Below are 19,757 nucleotides of genomic sequence, written 5' to 3'. Positions count from 1 at the left end.
AGGATAGACACTTGCAACTGTTGGTAGGTTTTTCTCCTTGGAAGCCATCTAGCCTTCTATTATTAGCTGGGAGAATAAGTTACAGATGATGATATCTGGATGATTTAATTCTAGATGAAAACATTAGGGAAATTTCACTCTGCCACAAACATTTAATAATTAATTGTAAAGAATATGTATTATTCGATCCTACGCATTTTCCACTCCTGTGTATATTTTTTCTATGTTTTCAAATAGTTAATTTAAGCTATACCATGAAGTTTTATTTACCTCAGTTTGTAGTTTCAAAATATTTTGTGTTTCTTAGTCCTGTTTATGAATTTAACAACTGAATCACAATTGACCTCATAAGTTTCAAAGGAGTGGATTTGAATTTAGAAGTTTTTCAGATTTATCTTGGTAGCTATTATATTGTTTGTAGGTTGGCAGAGCCTATTTCAGAAGTTGATTAGTTTAAAACAAAAATATTGATGCATTGTGAACACTCAAACTTTCGTTAATGTCTGAAGGCTTCACTGGTCTTTAGTGAATGTATTCCAACATTTTGATAAACACAGTACCTCACCACTTGCATTTTTCTGTTTGTCTCAGGATCAAGGAGGTTTGGGAATTGCCATTAGTGAAGAAGACACAATTAATGGAGTAGTTATTAAGAGCTTAACAGATCATGGTGCAGCAGCAAAGGTGGGAGACCATTTAAAATCCAAATAAGGAATGAGAATGATTTTTGGAGTAGCATCCAGAGCTCATATTTTTTATTCTGTGTTGTTTCTAGGATGGACGAATCAAAGTTGGAGATCAGATCCTGGCAGTGGATGATGAAATTGTTGTGGGATATCCAGTAGAAAAGGTGCTTCTGAAGTATCAGCAACATTACAGAAATCACACCACTTAATGTAGGAGGTGATTGTGTCTTAAACAGACTAGTGTGGTTTTTATGACTACACTCTGACTTCATTTTCAAAGCTGGCTAAAAACCCAAAGATCCGCAGGCATTTTCTGGATAAGGAAGCTACTGCAGAATAAGCTAAAGCCTGAATTTAAATCTCAGCTGCTATTTTACAGTAATGCACTACATGAATTGTCTACCTCTGTGCTACAAATGTGATTTTTTTTCCATGTGGTTCAGATCCGATGACTGAAAGACACTTAGTTGTGAGATAAAAGCTATGAACTATCACTCAATAATGACTCTTCATAACTACTCCACTTTAAAAGTACAGAACTAGTAAAATTAATATGTGTAAATTGATATGCATGAGTTGCATCAGTGGTAAGTCAGGTCATAAACTGTTCTTATATATGGGGAGTGTCTCTAATAATGACCTTGTTATATTCCAAGCCTAGTATTTCAGCCCTTTGGAGGAAACTATCTCTATTCCTAAATAACAAGATTTATTTCTAACTTCTAGCTCTGCAAACTCAGTTTGGCTTCTGTAATGAATCAAGGAGGGCTTTGTACTGGCACGTACCTTTCTGCTAAGAAAAGTGATTCTTTAGGCATAAGAAGATCACTTTCTGTTTGTTAAAGGGCAATAGGAAAGCATACATCTTATTCTTTGGTGTGCTGCAATCTCCGAAGCAGTAAATGAGTAAGAGAGAGTTGTTGTCTGCAGAGAAGTAGGTAGGCTTTGGAAGAAGAGACAGAGAGATTGAATAAATAAGTTCTGAAAACACTTCTACTGAAATGTGAAGTCTGAGGAGGATTTGGTGTCATCTCTGTGAGGTGGCAATTAATTTTGAATGTTCTTCAGTATCCCCTTAAACTAGATTTTTGAATTGCACCTGAGCATCCTCTCCCTCCCATAGTTCAGGTAATATTTTCAGGTTTTCCTTCCAGCTGTGCATCAGGTTAAGGACCTAGGATGGCAGTAACACATTTATTTAAGTTAGTAGATGTTTTGACATTGTCTTCTGTGGGATCAGAATTGGGCTTCACACAGGCATTAAAACATAACACTAGTTTTCCGATTTTTCTAAGAATTGCTATAAACAGTATTTTGTCAAGAGAAGCTATTGAAAGACTGACACATTCTCATCTGGTATAGTTTGGCAAAGTTTCATGCAAGCTACTTGATTAACATCAGCCAGGTCAGGCCCACAATTTACTCTATTGCTGTTACTTACAAAAAACATCAATATTTGTCCTTGTTCATTACCAAGAAAACCTGCAGGATTGTGACTTGTAGCTGCAGTTTGCAGAACAGTTCTTCTGCTTTATTTTTATTTTACAACTGAACAGTACACTTACACTCTTCACCAGCTTTTCTCTTTATCGTTCAGTTTATTAGCCTCCTGAAGACTCCCAAAACTATGGTGAGGCTTACGATCAACTCAGCAGAGACGGATAGCCTTACTGCAGCACCAGTCCCTTCCAGCACTGCCCCAGCAGAAAGGAGGAATATGCAGCCACCAGCAACTGTCCCCTCTTCTAGCTCACCAGAACCAGAAGCAGTCAAAAGTAAGATTCTCCTTGTGTGTCTGTCTTCACTGGGGTTGTGACGTAAAAAGGAAGACCCAGCTTGTAAACAAGTTATCTCTTTTTGTATGCACTCAGCTGTCTTCTGAGTTGTACTTCCTAGTACTTTTGAATTACAGTTCCATCTAAATAAAGCAGAGAGACTCCACACTAAAGACCTAACTCTTGCCTTCCCACTGACCTCTGTTGTAGAAGCAGGAGGATGGAGGGATTTCCTTCTCTCTCCCAAAGGCTGTGCAGCAGGTGCCTCTGTCATGATTGTCTAGACCTGAGTGGGAAGCATTCCTTTAAATGAGGGAGAAAAGTCATCTTTCCTAGAACAGGGGAATACTTGAGGCTGTCTTGCCGTTTATGACTAGCCACCTTTGGCTCTCCCCCTTTAGAGTGGAGAGTCAAGATGCCACTGATTGATGATGGTTATTTGTTAAGCAGCACAGTACTAAGAAGCTAGTAATAACTTAATTGAGCAGCACACACACCACAGTTAATTTATATGTTCATCACTGCACATATTACTGAGTCACATTTCTATTGCTCGTAACTAACATTAGTATTGATATGCAAATACACTACTATAAAGAAATCTTAAGAAACACATGGGAGACCTACTAGGTAATAATATTGTCTTCCCTTCTGCATTCATTTTTAGGGTGAAATCTATTGCTTTGTCCAAGTCTATCCATTCTGTCTCCACCCTGGCACACCAAGTCTTAGGGATAAAGACCTGATGGAGATTTCAGGAGTGCTGCCTCCAGCATCCTGATGGTTTATGTTTGCGAGTTGGCTTCACTACCATTTACAGGCATCCACAGCCCAGCTGGAAGATCTACCTCTTCTTGGTTCTCTACCTGGTTTTGTAGTTTATTCCCCAGCTTTCTTTTACCAAGTCCATCTTTTTGCTGCCCCCACACCTTGTTTTCTCTGCACAAACTCCTTCCAAATAACTAACCTATCCCTAACTACTTTTTCCCTATTAGTGTGATTTCTCCTACATCCCTACCTAAATTTAATGTTTTCAGCAGTGCTATATAGGCAATTTTTGGCCCAATATTGATGCAGCTATCTAGATGAGATCAGCCTTGCATACCAAGGCTCCTTTCCAGTTCTTCAGTTTATGTATTTCATGTACATTTTATGCCTTCTGGACGTAGTTATTATACTTAAGCCTTGGCTCCCCTACTTAGCTCAAACTAAGCGTGCGCCATTGCTCATCATACACATGAAGAACTTGCGTAACAGAGCAGTAGAGTAACCTGTTCTATTCTTGCACAGAAGCTTTACCCTTAAAAAAATCTTAATTGTGTTTCTTGTTCCCTTCAGAGGCCAAGCCTCTTAGTTTTGAGGCTTACTGGTCCTGCAGGACCTAATGCTCACACTATACCTAAGTATTTGTCTAACATAAATGAATATTTCTGAATAGCCAAGTCCTCTGTTAGTTTCAGTGAAGCTTCTTTTAACAGGTACCCTTTCCAAGTGCTTCAAAAGGATTTAGATGACTGGGTTTACTTTTTGGAAAAAATGTAATTTTCGTATTTCTTTAGAGCACAGAGGACATCAGTGAGAGAGATAATCTGAATGTCCTGGATCTTTCAGTTGCTGATTCTTTCCTTTAGTTGCTACACACTATCCACTTGTAGTATTTTTAGGTGTTTTTTTATCTTTGAAGGGTACAGAACTGACTAAAATACTGAAGCAAAGATCCATTTGTGACATACCAGAGATACTGAACTTACAGATAAATTGCTACACAGGTGTCATGGAGGCACCCCAAAAGTCAATTTTAGGTGGACAGCAAGTTCCAAAACAGACTTTATTCTAGCTGGAAAAGTGTAGCAAATAAACTAGAAGCAGAGTTTATACAATTATTTAGCACTCCGACAACATAAAATACACGTTCGGATATCAGTTGAGGAGATTATTGGGTTATGGTAACACAAGTATAATGAGAATCCACAACGTGCATGCATACGCTCACAAGAAACAAAACCAGAGGCCTCTTATTGAAGGGTATCCAGAAGAAATAATCGCTTGCCTGCATTAGGTAAGGGTTCCCACTTGCCTGTATTAGGCAAGGGCTCACTCAAAGATATATCCAGCAGAGAAAAATAACCACTCACCAAACGAGGAGGTGAGGCGCACTCAGTCCCAGGAATTTTCCTTAGATGGCATTCCAGTCTAAGGAGAGGGCTCCAGTTCACAGTCCTACTGCTCTGAGAAGACCACTCAAAGGGGATCTTTGGTGAGGACCCCGTTTTATAGCCTGGTCAGACCTGGCTGTGGCCATTACCATATGGTCCAGAAGCTTCTCAGCTTCTCTGGGCAGCTCCTTTGTTGAGGACCCTGTCAACTGACTGAGGGTCCCACCCCTCCTGCCCCCCGAGCTGGGTGGAGGTGAAGTCACCCTGCCCCTTGGGTGGAAGGTCGTGACTGTCAGCACCATCCTAGGTGTGTAGGTGGGGACAGGCACAGTGGGGCATTGAAGGTGCTAAAGAGCCATTAATTGTCGCATTGAAGGCTCCAGATCTCAGAGGAATGTGCAGCTGTCATAGTAGGGATACCATATGTGTTCACACTATGAGAATATACACCACAAAACTTATTGTTTTCAAAAGCTGTGTCAGTGGCCAGTTAAAAGTTCGACCAGTGTAAAAAAGTTATTTTTGAGGGCCACTAAATATAATGATGTGTATAAAACCTTTGACTTGCCCATGGGTTGTTGGACTTGTGAAATACCACTAGATTTGAATCATACTTAACATTCTTTCTCATGGTGCTGATCTGAGTCTGAGACAGAACATTTAGTTAGATGGACCTTGACTTGGCCCATTGCAAAAGTGCAAGGCGACATCTTCGAGTGTGTGTATTTAATACATACTATGTACTTCATTTACCTCTGATCTACCTTGAATAGTTGCTGGTATAGTTGTTTAAATGAAATTCTATCCTAAATAGAATCTGCTTTGTACGATAGCTTATTTGGCTGTCCAGACTGAGCCAATTTGATAGTACAAATGAAGCACATCGTGTGTGATATTTTATCAGTAAGCTCAAAACTGTGATCCAGGTACTCAGTGGTATAAAACCAGGACAACTGCGATTGAAACTACAGGGTAGCACTTGTCTGAGGGAGAGTTGGCACCATCATTCTCTGTAGGTCAGCTGTTCAACTGTCACTATAGAGCTGTCAATGGACTCTCAAAATGCTGTTTTAAAGTCCATTTTCTAATATCAAGCCCTCTTACTGTAACCAGGATGTTTAATTGTTGTTTTAGATACAAGTAGATCTTCAACTCCAGCCACGTTAGCCTCTGACCCAGCTACTTGTCTCATCATTCCTGGATGTGAAACAACCATTGATATCTCCAAAGGGCGTACTGGTCTTGGTCTGAGCATTGTTGGAGGAGCAGACACTTTGCTGGTTGGTTGGAAAAATATGTGTGTCACTCAAGTGAAATAAAAATAATTAAATTAAAATGTTGGGTAGATGAGGTTTTTCTCTTCATTTGTTCCTCTATAGAAAGATACCAAAAATACCAGTTCAAGGGGGAAAAAAAAGGAAAAAAAAAAAAAGAAAGAAGCACTTTTAAAATTGAAAGTATGAATTAACTTCTTAAATATTCTGGTAATTTGTTCATCATACATTTGCTGTTTTGTTTATCACTGATGAATTATAGTAGGAATTTTCAGTTGCTCTTGGTTCAAAGTAGGGACATGTTCTTTCAACATGCAATTTATTTTTGTTTTATCTATCCACAGGGAGCAATCATTATCCATGAAGTATATGAAGAAGGAGCAGCATTTAAAGATGGGAGACTGTGGGCTGGAGATCAAATATTAGAGGTATGGTGGTTTCTTTTGTCACTTCTGTTGTCATCTGCTAGCTAGGTGTCTTCTGTTTGCCTGCTGGAAAGTCCTGCAGACTTTATCACTGAATACTTTCATTGTAGGTGAACGGGATTGACCTCAGGAATGCCACACATGATGAAGCGATAAATGTCCTCCGACAGACTCCCCAAAAAGTCCGTCTGACTGTGTACAGAGATGAGGCCCAGTACAAGGAGGAAGACATGTATGATGTACTCAATATAGAGCTCCAAAAGAAGCCTGGCAAAGGCCTTGGGCTGAGTATTGTTGGGAAAAGGTGTGAATGTACCTGGGCAGTCAGTGTCTGGGACTTCTTGGGCATGCTCATGTTTCTGTTGGGGTCTGGTGCTCAGATCCTGTGGGCTTGAAGGCCATACATGTGATTTTGTGCCTAAGCTAGTTGACCCTTCCTAGAGGAACTGGCCCAATGTTACTCAACAGAAAAATGAGACAATGTTCATTGTGTTCCCAAGAGCAAGCCATGAAAATGGCTCTCAAACAATACTGTAATGCAAAATCCATGTCTGTATTTGCAGAAATGATACAGGGGTGTTTGTGTCAGACATCGTCAAAGGAGGCATAGCAGATACAGATGGGAGGTTGATGCAAGGAGACCAGATACTGACAGTGAACGGAGAAGATGTTCGAAATGCTAACCAGGAGGCCGTTGCAGCTTTGCTAAAGGTATTGGAAAAGAGAAAGTGAAGAACTGAGATCCAGATTTTTTGAAAGCTTTATTTTTATTCAATCAATTCATTGAGTTGAGACTGTTATTGAGATGTCAGTAAGAATGAGCTGTGGATCCAGATTTAAGCTTCCTGAAGCCTAAAGCATTCAGATTTTGATACTGTGCCTGGTGAAAGTGGGAGTAGTGGTGGTGCAGTGCATCATGTGTTTATAGGACAACAGAAGACCATTACCTAGAGCAACCTAAAACTTAATACTTTATTTTCTTCAGCAAACTGGTAACTGGGTAACTATCTCACATTTTTAGAAAGATACACAGAACTGACTTTAAATAACAAAGAATTCATCAGAGTAGTTGTGCCAAAAAGCAATTACTTTCACAGTTGATAATGTTAATCTTTTTTTTCCCCATGTATGTTTAGTGTCACCTTACATCTGTTAAATACTATAATACATTTTCCAGTGACCAAGGCTCTAGTATAAGAAATTGCTTTCTCACAAAGATAACTGAAGTAAACTCCTATCTGTGGCTTTTGGAACCAGAATTTCTGTTCTCAATAAATTTTGTGCTTCTGATGTCCTCCCCCTATGTCCAAATCAGAATGAAGTCAGATATACAACATTTCCTGTGGTCTGGCAGGAAGTCCAGCTGGTCAGCCAGCTTGTCTGTTTTCCATCCAGGATTTTGAGACATTCCTGCTGCATGGTAAGGATTCAATTGAGTCAGCATTTTCCAATGGAAAGCTGTTCCGCTGGAAAAAATTTAACAGCCACTGCTCATGACTGACTCTTGGATACATAGACACATGATCATACTTCTTTGTGCTCACATTCAAAGGTATATTTTTGCAGGTCTTGAAAAGGTCCTTGAGCTTTTTGCTCTTTTTTTTTTTTCTTTTTTTTTTTTGAGGAGGAGGAGGGGGAGGAGGAGGAGAGAAGCGGGGATTAGAAAGGGGAAGTAGGAGCACATTTTCAGCATGTGCCTGTAAGTCAGAATGCCAGAAGAGGGTCTGTGTTCTGGCAGTGAACTCATTAGTATACTCTTCTGGAGTAATAGTACTTTTCCACTCTTAACCTGGTACTTTTCCACTCTTAATCTGATACTTTATTTTATCTCAGACTAGTACATTTCTTCTTCATATGCTGCACTTATATATCTCCTCTAAATTAAAATTCCATTTTATATGAAAAGTTGCTTACATTTTGGCAAGCATTTTGGAGTCTAATTGATTCTTAGTTTGCACTTATCATTCGTATATTTGTGTTTTAAATACTTCATCCCACTCAGTAGTACTTGCAATTAATTGTCCTAGCCCTGAGAAGAGAGGCTTTTAAAATACTTCAGATACATTATTATTAATGATTCTGTTTTGTTCATGCAGTATGAATGGAGTGAAGCATGATCGCTCACATGTAGGCAGTTACCTTCTTTTAGTTCAGGTATCTGTTCTCTTTTCATTCACAAGAGTAAAATCTAGCAGCAAATTGTCCTGAATTGCCTGAAATGTATTTTGCTGGAAAATTATTTATGATCTTTGGAATTTTTATTTTAAGTAGTATGAGACCCTTAGAATGTGTCATCAGGCTGAGAATCCCTCCCGTTCTTGCAGTGTTCAAGTATCCGTAAAACATGTGAAAAGCTGGTCATTTTTTCCCCTCATTTGACTTACAGATTTATCAAATGGGAGATTCCAGGGAGAGAGAGAAACTATAATAAAACTAAATGTGAACCGATTTATTCACAAGTTCAGTTGGAAAGTATTACCTCGTGCTTTCACACATAATAAGTTCAAGTCTGTTTTGTGGGTTTATATTTTATGTGAGGATGTGGTAATTTTAAGGTACATAGATTACTTCCTCAATTTTCTATTTTGGACAGGAGTTGTCCATATAGTTTAGTATGAGTCAATTCATAAAAGCAGGAAAGAATGTTTTTTCCTGAGCCCTGATCAAGTCTTTACCAGGACACAGAGAAATTAACTTTTTTTTTTTTTTTAATAAAAAGCAATTTACTAGTAAATCTCTTCTAGTGTCAGCCCTAAGAGAACAGCAACAGGATATGAGGTATGGAAACCCCTTTTGAATGGGTATGTCCTGTTGTTGGCTTCAATATGTTGGTCTTTTTTATTACTGAGAATTTTATGACAAATACATGAACTTTTCTCAGGGTAGTACAGATAAAGCATGATAAATAAAGGCAAACTTATTAAATAATAAGTTATATGGATACAGGAGTTCATGCTAGCAGCTTCCCAGTGGAAGAAAGAAGAAAAACCAAAGTAGCAGTGAAAATTAGAAATTTCTGTGTTTGAACGGTTTGCAGATAGGTGGACATCTTTTGGCACTACTTGTAGTATTTCAGAAGTCCAGTTTTCTTAATGTTATTTGGGATAATAACTTACTTGTCTCTTTCCAAAATCTACCTAATGTTTCGATTTCCCAATATTTGATTGCAGAGTGAATTTTCTTTGGATACGTGCATTTTATACAGGCACATAAACACTTCACAGTATAATTAAAGGCTTAAAGAGTAATCGGAGGATTTTTCAATGTGCAAACAGTCTGTATCACCCATCTTCCTGTTGGGAGTCAGTTGCAGAAAGGTCACTTAAACTACAGATAGAGGTTTGGAAAACCTCTTGCCCAAAATTTCTTTAGTTATATTGGTATGGATCCAGAGTAATAGATAAGTTCAAGAGCAGGGTAGAGATGACTGACTACTAGTTTAAATACCACATTCTTAGTCATATGAACAGAAATAATGATTAATACTTTGAAGTGTTACAATGTTTTTAGTGCTTATTGTGAAAATATTCCATTTCACTATCCCTTGGAAAACACCATCTTCAAAATATATGTTAATGTTACAGTTGAGAAGACAAAACTACTCCCTGTTAAATGAAATGTAACTGAATTAGTCTTCTTGTGTAGTTTTCACATCTGTATTGCAATACTGGTTAATCCAAAAAGTACCTTGCTCAGTACTGAATATCCTGGTGTCCTTAGTTTGTGTGGCTGTGATCCTGTCATGAGCTCTGTCTGCTCAGAGCTCATCACAGGGTTGTTAGCCTGTTATTTTCCCCTCTGTCCATATTTTTTTCTTCTTCCACCATCTAATAAGTGTCTTAAATATTGTCATAGGCTTTAATGTTGTAGATAGAAGAGATGTGTTATAAATGACTGGTTCTTTAGTGTTCATTAGGTACGGTAAGACTAGAGGTCGGAAGAATAAAAGCTGGTTCATTCCACTCTGAGAGAAGAACACCCCAGAGCAGCCAGGTGTGTAACTGTAAAACTATTTAGTTTGGAAGAAATAAAATGTAGTTAAATAATGAAAGCTAATAAAAAGAGTTGGTTTTATAATGACAATGATTTTCCACATACCTGCTCCAACATGAAGAAAAGTAGGAGTTTTTATGTACTTTGCAGCTTTTTGGTAACCATTTTATATGTTCACTTTAGCATATTTTATCTGTTAAAGACATGATCCAGCCAAAAATGTATTCCAGAAATGGCTTTGCTGTGTTGCCTAGTCTGTTTTTTATGGCTTCAGGCTGGGAAGCAGAGAGAGCTCTGATTCTTATTGATACCAGAAAAACTTGGAGCAGACTTTAAATCTTTCTGTTACTTTAGGAGCACTTGGCATGCCATGGAGTATTGTTTGAATAAGCTTAGTGAATTTCTCCACTCCTTGCATATTCTTACCCTAATCTCAGTCATCAGAAGCAGGAAACTTGCACCCTTCCCATCAGGCTTCTGTCAAGTTTATTCATTTTATCGTTGGTCTAATGGTGGAGTATTACAAACTGGCATCAGTTTCTGCATTTGAATGTATCCTTCATGTGGCAGCAGCTCACATAATGGTTCTCTCTCCTAGGAGCTATATTTCTGAGAGCTCGTGAGTTGCCTTAGAACTTTCTCTGGTTGTAAACTGGATATGCAGATCATCAAGTACTGAAAACAGTTTAAAGACAAATCATAATTAAACAGTTTCAAGTGAGCAGGTTAAGACTGAATAAGGCTGAAATGTTAGACTGTCTTCAAAACGGATAGTGCCAAACAAGATGAGAATCTACAGGCCCCGAGTGGTCTTAATATAAATTGTTAAGTAAGAAGAAGCTGGCAGTGTTGAATGTTTTGAATAGTCTTTAGCAATAAGTGAATTACTCTCACCATGAGCCATGTTCTTCCTTTAGGTGGCCCTGCAGGTATAGTGAAAATCTTCTGGAAATTGTGCAGGTGAAGCTGAGTGGAGAGTCTAATCTTAGTTTTAGCTGATGGATTGGGTGAACATGAGAGTACACATCCTGGCTTTTATATTCTGTCCCTATCTTGGTAATCATGGCTGACTTTTGCACGAGAAGATCTCTTTGAGGTCATAGAAGGTGCAAGTATAAGGGCACAGTCTGGCCCTCAAAAAACCAACCAAACAAACACCAAAACAAACAAACAAACAACCCCCAAACCCTGGCACTTGAAAGCATTGCATGGAGTTGTAGGCATACAATCTCTTGTTGGTATAATGATGTTTCAAACAAGGAGCCCTCTAGACTGACCAAGAAATATGTATAGATTCACTGTATCAGTTTTAACTGTGCACAGAAAAAGTACAAGACAGCAAAATCCACTGAAGAGAGTGGGTTACAGTTTTACTTTTATCAATTGGGTGTCTGAAGCTGCTTGTCTAATCCCAGTCTAATGCTGTATTTAGGTCAGTGAAGGAAGTGGCAGTCTGTCATCGTTCAGTATCCCGGTTTCTGGGTCCAGTGCACCTGAGGTCTTTGAAAGTACTCTGAAGAAGAATACCAGTAAGATTTCTTTGGTGCATTAATACAAGTGAGCTGGTAGCTGAGATCTTTCACTTTCTCTGAAGTGTTGTCATTATATGCTGTAGGCCTGAAAATGATTCCTCAGTTATTAAAACACTGCAGGACTGGTTGTTGTACAGTACCTCTTATATATCTTTGAACATCTTTCTAAAAAAGGAACTAGCACCTTGTTATACCAGCAGTTTAGATGTTGGGAATCTAAGTCGAGCCATAATTTTCTTTTTAATCTAAATATGTCTTCAGTCAAGCGGTCTCACTCGTGGAAATCCAGATACTGTGTAGTTAAATAAGAATAGATGTGGAATAGCTGTGTCATGTTCAAATTTAGAACTAAGTTACTTTCTGACAAATGTATTGCTAGCAAAGAGTAATTTTTTTTCTATTCTATTTGAGCATACTTAGCAGTCTTATTCCAAAAGTTATTTAAATGGAGAATGAATGACTTTTTTACCTATTCTAGAAGTATTGCAATCCTATTAATTTAATGACAGCCACATTCAAAATCTGCTTAAAACATATGTCTAAAAGCAGCAGGAAGTAAGAATCATCACAGTGGTTTATCTAAAACTTTAATGGAAAAGTTTCCTAATAATGCTAGTTTAACTTTTTTTTTTTAAATTCATTTGACAGCAACTTCTGAAATACAGGGACTAAGAACAGTTGAAATAAAAAAGGTAAGTTACAGCATGAAGTAGTATTTATCAGGAACAGGTTTTGTAGTTGTTATCCATATATGTGTTTACAGAAAGGAAGTAGTCTGGCCCTGATAATCATTTTGAGAGAGGAATTGATGTGGCAATAGCTAATTAATTGGCCTATCTTTTCAGGTCAAGACTGTATGATCTCCACTGCCTATATTTTTATGTAAAATCAATGCAATTTTTGCTATGACATTGTGTGACTTGTTTTAAGAGCAAAAGGATTAGTGACAGATAATGGGACCTAGTTTTACTGTTGTCAGACTGAGTTAAATCCAGATTATGTTCTAATGAAGTGAAGGGAACTGTACTGAAGTTGCAAGCCCATTGTTTTGTATTTCATATTTTTCTTCATACATATTTTTAATAGGTAGGCTCTCACATGACAGCTGCCAGATTTTCAGCTGTGAAACTCAATCAGCTTCCTTATTTACAAGAATATGAGATCTCAGTCACAGACTGCTTCTGATTGTCCAAAGTATTGTTTAACTTTATGTGACATCTAGTTCACTTGATTACATGGATTGTAGTTATCCATTCTCTTTGTACAGTAGAATCTGCAAATACCAGTTTACAATAGCAGTTTTTGCAATTAGGCAGTAGCTTTTGTACAGCAGTGAACAGCTAGTTTTGTTCTTCAACAAGAGGACACTAGGGGGAGCGTGAAGATTAATTCTGGTCTTCGGGAGGTTCATAATAGGAGATTAATGTAGACAATATTAAGGACAAGCAGTCCCATCTGTTCTGTTTTCCTTGCCCAGATTTTCTATGCTGACATTAAGGGTCTGACACTGAATTCTGTGAGTATTTAGTTTGGTTAAGATAAAACATAGAGCTAAGTCAGCAAATTGTCACATACCAGTGGTAGGAAGAAACATATGTTGTTCTCCCTGGGATTTCTTGACGCGGTGCATAGTGTATTAGCTTAAAAAATGGCTAGAGACATCAGAATTCTGATTTTTGTAAGATAGAGGCTTTAGTAATTTTTTGAGATAAGCCTACAATTCTCTGTATGTGCTTTTCTTTTCAGAAAAATCTAATTTTTTTCATGACAATAACAGGGTCCTGCAGATTCACTAGGAGTGAGCATTGCTGGAGGTGTAGGAAGTCCTCTTGGAGATGTTCCTATATTTATTGCCATGATGCACCCGAATGGAGTTGCAGCTCAGACTCAGAAACTCAGAGTAAGTTAATTGTTAAGGAGGTTGTAAAGTTTGCATGGGTAATGTACAGCAATTATTCTAGGCAGGTAATAAATTAACAGTTTAATGATACAGCAGAAGTGCTTCTGGCTGTGATAAGAATTTTTACTGTTTGGATTGATGAAATAGTAACTCAAATTAGTAACATGGTAAAAGGTAATTGCTGAAAGATACTAACTTTGGGAAGGAAGTCCTAAAGAAACATTGGATTGTAGAGGGATCCAGTTTGTGAAAACTAAAGGTAGAGAGAGTGGTTCAGCATGATGAATTCTCTAAGTGAGCCCATCTGATGAGTGTGGTCATTCCTGCAACTCTGTGTATGCCGTCTGTTTTATCTCTCATGTTTTCTATACTTATCTGTGGGAGTTCTTATCTGATCAGGCACTTAGATGGCTACTGTATCTAGTCTGTACCAGAGATGATTGAATTTGACTTGTACTCCTTGGAAAACAGACAGTTTTATTTCAGGATGAATTCAAACATATAATCTCTGGTGATAATTTACTACCTCAGCCTGTCTTATCTTCAGGTGACATGCAAAATGCACCTTATTTTTCACATGTTCTATATTTCCAGAGTGTTAGGATCAATTCTGTAAAGCATCAGTACTTTTTACACTGAATACACTAAACCAGTGTAATTTGCTGATTGTGATGTTGAATTTTCTACCTTTATATCGGGTCATTATATAGTTCAAAGATTATTTGCCTTCAAGAGAAAATGTACTGTGAAGAGTTGCTAATTTCTGTCTTCCTGCCCTGTATCACTGATAAAATCTGGTTAAATGCAAATACAGGATTTTGCTATTGACAAAAGAATATATGTAACTAAATTTTTTCTTAGTTAGATTTTCTACATTTTCTTCTACAGGTTGGGGACAGGATTGTTAGCATCTGTGGAACATCTACTGAGGGCATGACTCACTCCCAAGCTGTTAGTCTCTTAAAAAATGCTTCAGGCACTATTGAATTGCAGGTAAAAAATCTTCAGTGACATTTGGAATATCTTCTGAATTCTATTTTGCCAGGTACAACAATGAATTGTTTTAGTGTCAGCATTCTCATTTTACTGTTTTACGAACTCTGTTCTTAGGTTGTAGCTGGAGGAGAAGTAAGTGTCGTAACTGGTCAGCAGCAGGATCCACCTACATCCAGTCTTTCATTTGCGGGACTGACTTCAACCAGCATTTTTCAGGATGATTTAGGGTCAGTAACTATAGAATATACAACCTCTTTAGCCTGTTAATTTGGGTGAAACTCAAGCTAAAAATGTAACAAATTGTAGAAAGTAATGGATGAATTGTTTGACTTAATCATGACTTACACATGTGGTATACATGGGACCTGTAGGTCCTCTTCTGCATTTTTTCATGATGTGATTTGCTGTGCTGCTTTATTTTGCCCCTCTGTAGAGTTACAATGTGATTTGATTTCTTCTCTGTAAATACAGTCTCCTTTGTTTCACTCAGCCTTGGTAGGTGGGATTAATTGATATACCCAAAATGTTTTTCTCAGACCTAAATAGCAAGGCCCTTTCCACAGTGGAACCTGTGTTTCCATGATGTACTTTCTAGCACTGGGCTGTCAGAAACATCAAACTTTTCTGGTATACAAGGTATATTGTTTCTGGTTTACTGCAAGGTACATCTATGTAAACAAGTTTTGACTAAAACTCTGTCTTAAATCCGAGGCATTTTTCTTCTAGGAACAGGGAAAGAGAGAATGGAGTTCTTTATCCACACAGATCTATTTCAAAAGATAGAACTTCAAAATTTCTTGAAGTCAAATTATATGTGGGTAAATATATGTATAAATGCTCTGTATAAATGCATACATACAAATGCAGAATCATGTATTAGAGGAGAAGAGAAGCAATTAAACCTTACAACATAAACTCTTGGGGCTAATTTTAGACTTTTTTTAGGAGATGTAGTGGGTTACAGGATTTTTAAAGTAAACGTTTATTATGGAGATTCAAGGTACTGGTTTTGCGTATCTGCTTCGCTGATAAGCACTTTTAGTGGGACATGGCAGCCGTAACTATGCCCTGAGCTGGATGCAAGAGGTGTTTGAAATAGCTACGTTTAAGTAATAACTAGGGCATTAGACAGTTACGGTGTTTTACATGAACTAAAATAGGCAGTTCGTTATAATAAAAACATTTGTAGTTACAGTGGAAAGGGAAATGTATTGCTTAGCTTGAAAGGAAAAATGTTTTTTGTTGAATATTCTATTTGTTAAATCATAAGTTCAGAAAACATCACAATACTCTTTTTCCTTTTCTTAGACCTCCTCAGTACAAGACCATTACTCTGGATAGAGGACCAGATGGCTTGGGCTTTAGTATTGTGGGTGGTTATGGCAGTCCCCATGGAGACTTACCCATTTATGTGAAGACAGTGTTTGCAAAAGTAAGTGTAAATTTGTTCAGTCAATCCATTTATTAATTAGTTCACAACAGCTACTGCCTTAAAACATGGCCCGAGTTTGAAGCCAAAGGATTGTTACAGTTTATTACAGCTTTTCTGCTGTGGTGCAAGTGCTGGTCAAAATGTACTTGCAGGATTCAAAGGCTGTAGTCCTGGGAAAATTCAGAATTTCTCAATGCATGTGACTCTGCATATGGCAGAGTCTTCAACTCTCATAACTGAAATTGTGCACATACTTAGGAAAACAACCCCTTTGCCATATGTTTAGAGTGACTTTTCTTCAGGTAGTAAAGGGACTTTTTTTCTATTGTGACTGAGGGTCTGAAAGGTAGACCAAAATAAAATAATTGACCTCAGGCTGGACCTTTGGAGAAGTTCACGTACTGACCTGAGTTTGATAGTTTGCACTGCCCTAGGAAACAGCCCTGAGTCAGAAAAAATCGGAATCAATAATCCCAAACTTTTCTGGTAAATAAAAGTACAGAGCTGGGTTTTGATTTCTTATTTCTTATACCAGTTGCTGAAAACATCTTCAGATCTTGAAAATCTTACTTCGGTGATAGCAGAGTTTAAGTGTTATACTAGCTGAACACACAGGGTTAAGGGAATTTCATAGATCTGATTTCTAGATGTTGTGAAACTTAGGGCAGGGCATCCTGCAGCACTAGCAAGCTATACTTCAATTTACTGTAGTTGAATCATTGAAAATAAAAAAAAAGTTTTGAGGGTTTTTGTGCACTGAACCCATCTTAGACCGTAAGGACAGTGTGGCAAGGAGAAAAAGAAACGCATGAGTCTGCATTACATGTTGTATCGTTTCAGGGTGCAGCAGCAGAAGATGGACGCCTGAAGAGAGGGGATCAGATCATTGCTGTGAATGGGCAGAGTTTAGAAGGGGTGACCCATGAGGAGGCAGTTGCTATTCTGAAAAGGACAAAAGGAACAGTCACTTTGACTGTTTTGTCGTGAACTGGCTGCCCAAAGGGTTAGGGTCAATAAGACTATATTATTTACATTGGGCATAGCAAAGAGAATGGGAATGTTTATATAGCCTTTTGGTCTTCCAGCTTCACAGGTCTGTGTTACAACACTGAAGAAAACTAACATTTAACCATATTTTTGTGTACAATATTAGTACTTCTCTTACTGTCAAACCACTGGGATGGAGTTACGCCAGCTGTGGAAAGACATGGATATTTTTGCTATTAGTATCATAATGGTTGCTTGTAAGCAACCAAAAAAATTGAATGTTTGCGTTAATAACCACACAACAAAACTGGAGTGTTTTGCTGAGAGGCTTTGAATATTTGAAGTATGTTGGAAAAATGATAAAGTCACCAAGTCAACAAGACTCTCAGAGAAATAAGTCTATTGATGAAACTACAAACAAAGTACGGAATTTCAGGAAAAGTATGTAATCTGGGAGAAGATGTTTAATGGACTTAGATGGCTGTATTATATCACAGTGCCCAAGTAGGAGCTGGGAGGGTGACTGGTGTGAGTTTCTTTGTCTGTTTGTTTGTTTAAATTTCATAAGACATGATGTGTCAAAAAAAAACCACCACCAACCAACAAACAACTATGGTTTAGTTTGGCTTTTTGTTTGTTTGTTGTTTTTGTGGTTTTGTTTTGGGGTTTTTTCTGTGTTTGTTTGTGGGGTTTTGTGTTTTTTTCCTGTGTGTATGTTTTGTTGTTGTTGTTTTGTTGGTGTTGTTTTAGGCAGGGGGATGTATGTGTTTGTTTTGAAAGGAGAAGAGTTGTGCTCAGGGCTGAAAAATCCGTTTCCTAGTGGAAACTGTTCCTGGTGAATGAGAGTGCCCAGCAACTGCAGTATTAGAAGAACTAGACTTTTATAATAGTAGTGTTTTCTAGCCTATACGGGTGTGAAATCAACCTTCCCAATATGAAATGTTTATAAGCAAAAGTTGTCCTCTGCCAACATGCAACACTGACTACAAGCTCTGTGCTGATGAATCAGAGGTGCAAACAAACTGCTCAGGGCAGGTTTACTTAGATACAGAGACTTGTGGATATTGGTAAAGCTGAGGTGGAGGAAGTTGATGTTATGGTGTTGCTGGCATTATCAGTAGCAGCACAAGTAGAGTCCTCCTTGGAGTGAGGAGGCCTAAAACCAGGAGTTGAGGGTGGGTAAAAGGCTGAAAATCTCTCTCAGTGGAGGAGAGCAGTGAGACAGCAGTGAAGGTCTTTCGACATCAGCATTGAGCAGAAGAGGAGATTTGAGGGCTTCAAATATTGTTTTGGGGATATTAATTTTAAAGGCACAAATACAAGACAGTGTCTACTAAGTACAATGCAATCATGGAGCTGTTCTTTGGGCAGCAGTGTGGTCAATAGATCTATCAGCATCCTCAGTTTCCTAAGCTGGGTTTCTCACCAAAACTTTAGCTAAAAACCCTTGGCTCATTGCAGCCTGACTTTGCTTCTGCTCCTGCAAACTGGCCCTTAGGAATCTGGCAGATAGAGCACACTTTGCCTGTGATTTACCATCCTGCAGAAAGATTTCACCAAGTCTTTTGAGAGAGAAAGATGCCTAGCTAACTAGCATGCTAATTAGCAGCAAGACCTTTTGTGTTAATTAGCAAAAGAAAATTGTTAGTTGTCACTTAAGAGAAATCTGAACTGAAAATGCTGGCGATGATCAGGCTATTATTTGGGGATAATACAAAAGACTAGCATTTGTTTTAGAGGGACACAAAAACCAGTATTAGGAATGTCTGTGAAATAGTATTAAAAAATTGATAGCCAGGTCTAAGCGTATTAACTGAAAAAATGTTTTTGTCGCTTTATTCTAGAAGTTACACTGTGATAGGCTAAGATGAAAGAAAACAGGTGATACTGTTACTGATGCTGTTGTTACTGAGTTGTTATTCTGTACTTATTCCTTGGTTAGTGTGACAAATGCCTACAGTAGACTATGTAAAGTCACTTTGCATAGTATCTATATTTGTAACAGAAGTAGTGTACAGATATTTTGTTACTGCTGTGTTGGAGGATTTAAGTGAATAAATTTCAAACTGTCATGATGAAGAAACAAAGTTGCAGGTGTGTCTCTGGTTGCTTTACAACGGCATGTTTGCATTGTTCATTCTGTTTCAAAAGATTTATTCAAAAAAATCTGAAGTAATGAAAAAAAGGCATTACTTTTTGTATGAACCTTAAAGCATCTGCTAAAAAATTGCTTTATTTGGATTTTAAGATTTTATCTTCTCTTGCAAACTCTTAGCAAATCCATGAGGCAGATACCAAAACGATCTGGGAATTAACACAAAGCTGCTGTGATTTTTTGAAATAGACAGCATTAATCATTGTTCAGTCTGTTTAAAAAGCATTCCTTCAGGCATGGGACTTGCCATGATGGATCAAAACAGTAAGCCACGGAGCCTGCGACTGTGCTTTGAGCTGTGACCCACACTGCTGCTTCGGAGCACAGGGTCTCCCCCAGCCCCGTGCTGGGAAGACTGTTGTGTGACCACAGCTTAGTGCTGCCATGCACTGGGTCATGAGGTGTAATAAACTTGGCAGGCTTAGAATGTTTGGTTTTCTTTGGCA

The 19,757-nt window shown here is 38.1% G+C and overlaps 1 protein-coding gene across 13 annotated transcripts in view; it reads left to right on the top strand.

The window, feature by feature from the left end:
- MPDZ (multiple PDZ domain crumbs cell polarity complex component) overlaps positions 1–19,222 on the top strand; it is a 101,341-nt gene extending 82,119 nt beyond the window's left edge. For 9 of the 13 annotated variants that reach the window (XM_065657779.1, XM_065657782.1, XM_065657784.1 and 6 more), the window contains 15 exons: positions 592–684; positions 776–850; positions 2,284–2,461; positions 5,752–5,897; positions 6,236–6,319; positions 6,427–6,620; positions 6,880–7,027; positions 10,223–10,309; positions 11,742–11,838; positions 12,490–12,533; positions 13,619–13,741; positions 14,630–14,734; positions 14,852–14,964; positions 16,046–16,169; positions 17,010–19,222. In XM_065657779.1, the coding sequence (XP_065513851.1) occupies positions 592–684; positions 776–850; positions 2,284–2,461; positions 5,752–5,897; positions 6,236–6,319; positions 6,427–6,620; positions 6,880–7,027; positions 10,223–10,309; positions 11,742–11,838; positions 12,490–12,533; positions 13,619–13,741; positions 14,630–14,734; positions 14,852–14,964; positions 16,046–16,169; positions 17,010–17,156 (1,758 nt within the window). In that variant the 3' untranslated portion in view covers positions 17,157–19,222. The remainder of the gene's footprint in view (positions 1–591; positions 685–775; positions 851–2,283; positions 2,462–5,751; positions 5,898–6,235; positions 6,320–6,426; positions 6,621–6,879; positions 7,028–10,222; positions 10,310–11,741; positions 11,839–12,489; positions 12,534–13,618; positions 13,742–14,629; positions 14,735–14,851; positions 14,965–16,045; positions 16,170–17,009) is intronic. The other 4 variants (XM_065657785.1, XM_065657783.1, XM_065657778.1 and 1 more) reach the window with 2 other exon arrangements.
- Positions 19,223–19,757: the final 535 nt, after the last annotated feature.

Source organism: Caloenas nicobarica, chromosome Z, assembly GCF_036013445.1.
Source record: "Caloenas nicobarica isolate bCalNic1 chromosome Z, bCalNic1.hap1, whole genome shotgun sequence".
NCBI lineage: Eukaryota > Metazoa > Chordata > Aves > Columbiformes > Columbidae > Caloenas > Caloenas nicobarica.
Note: the sequence above shows the minus strand (reverse complement) of the source record. Positions and strands in the feature narration are given on the sequence as shown.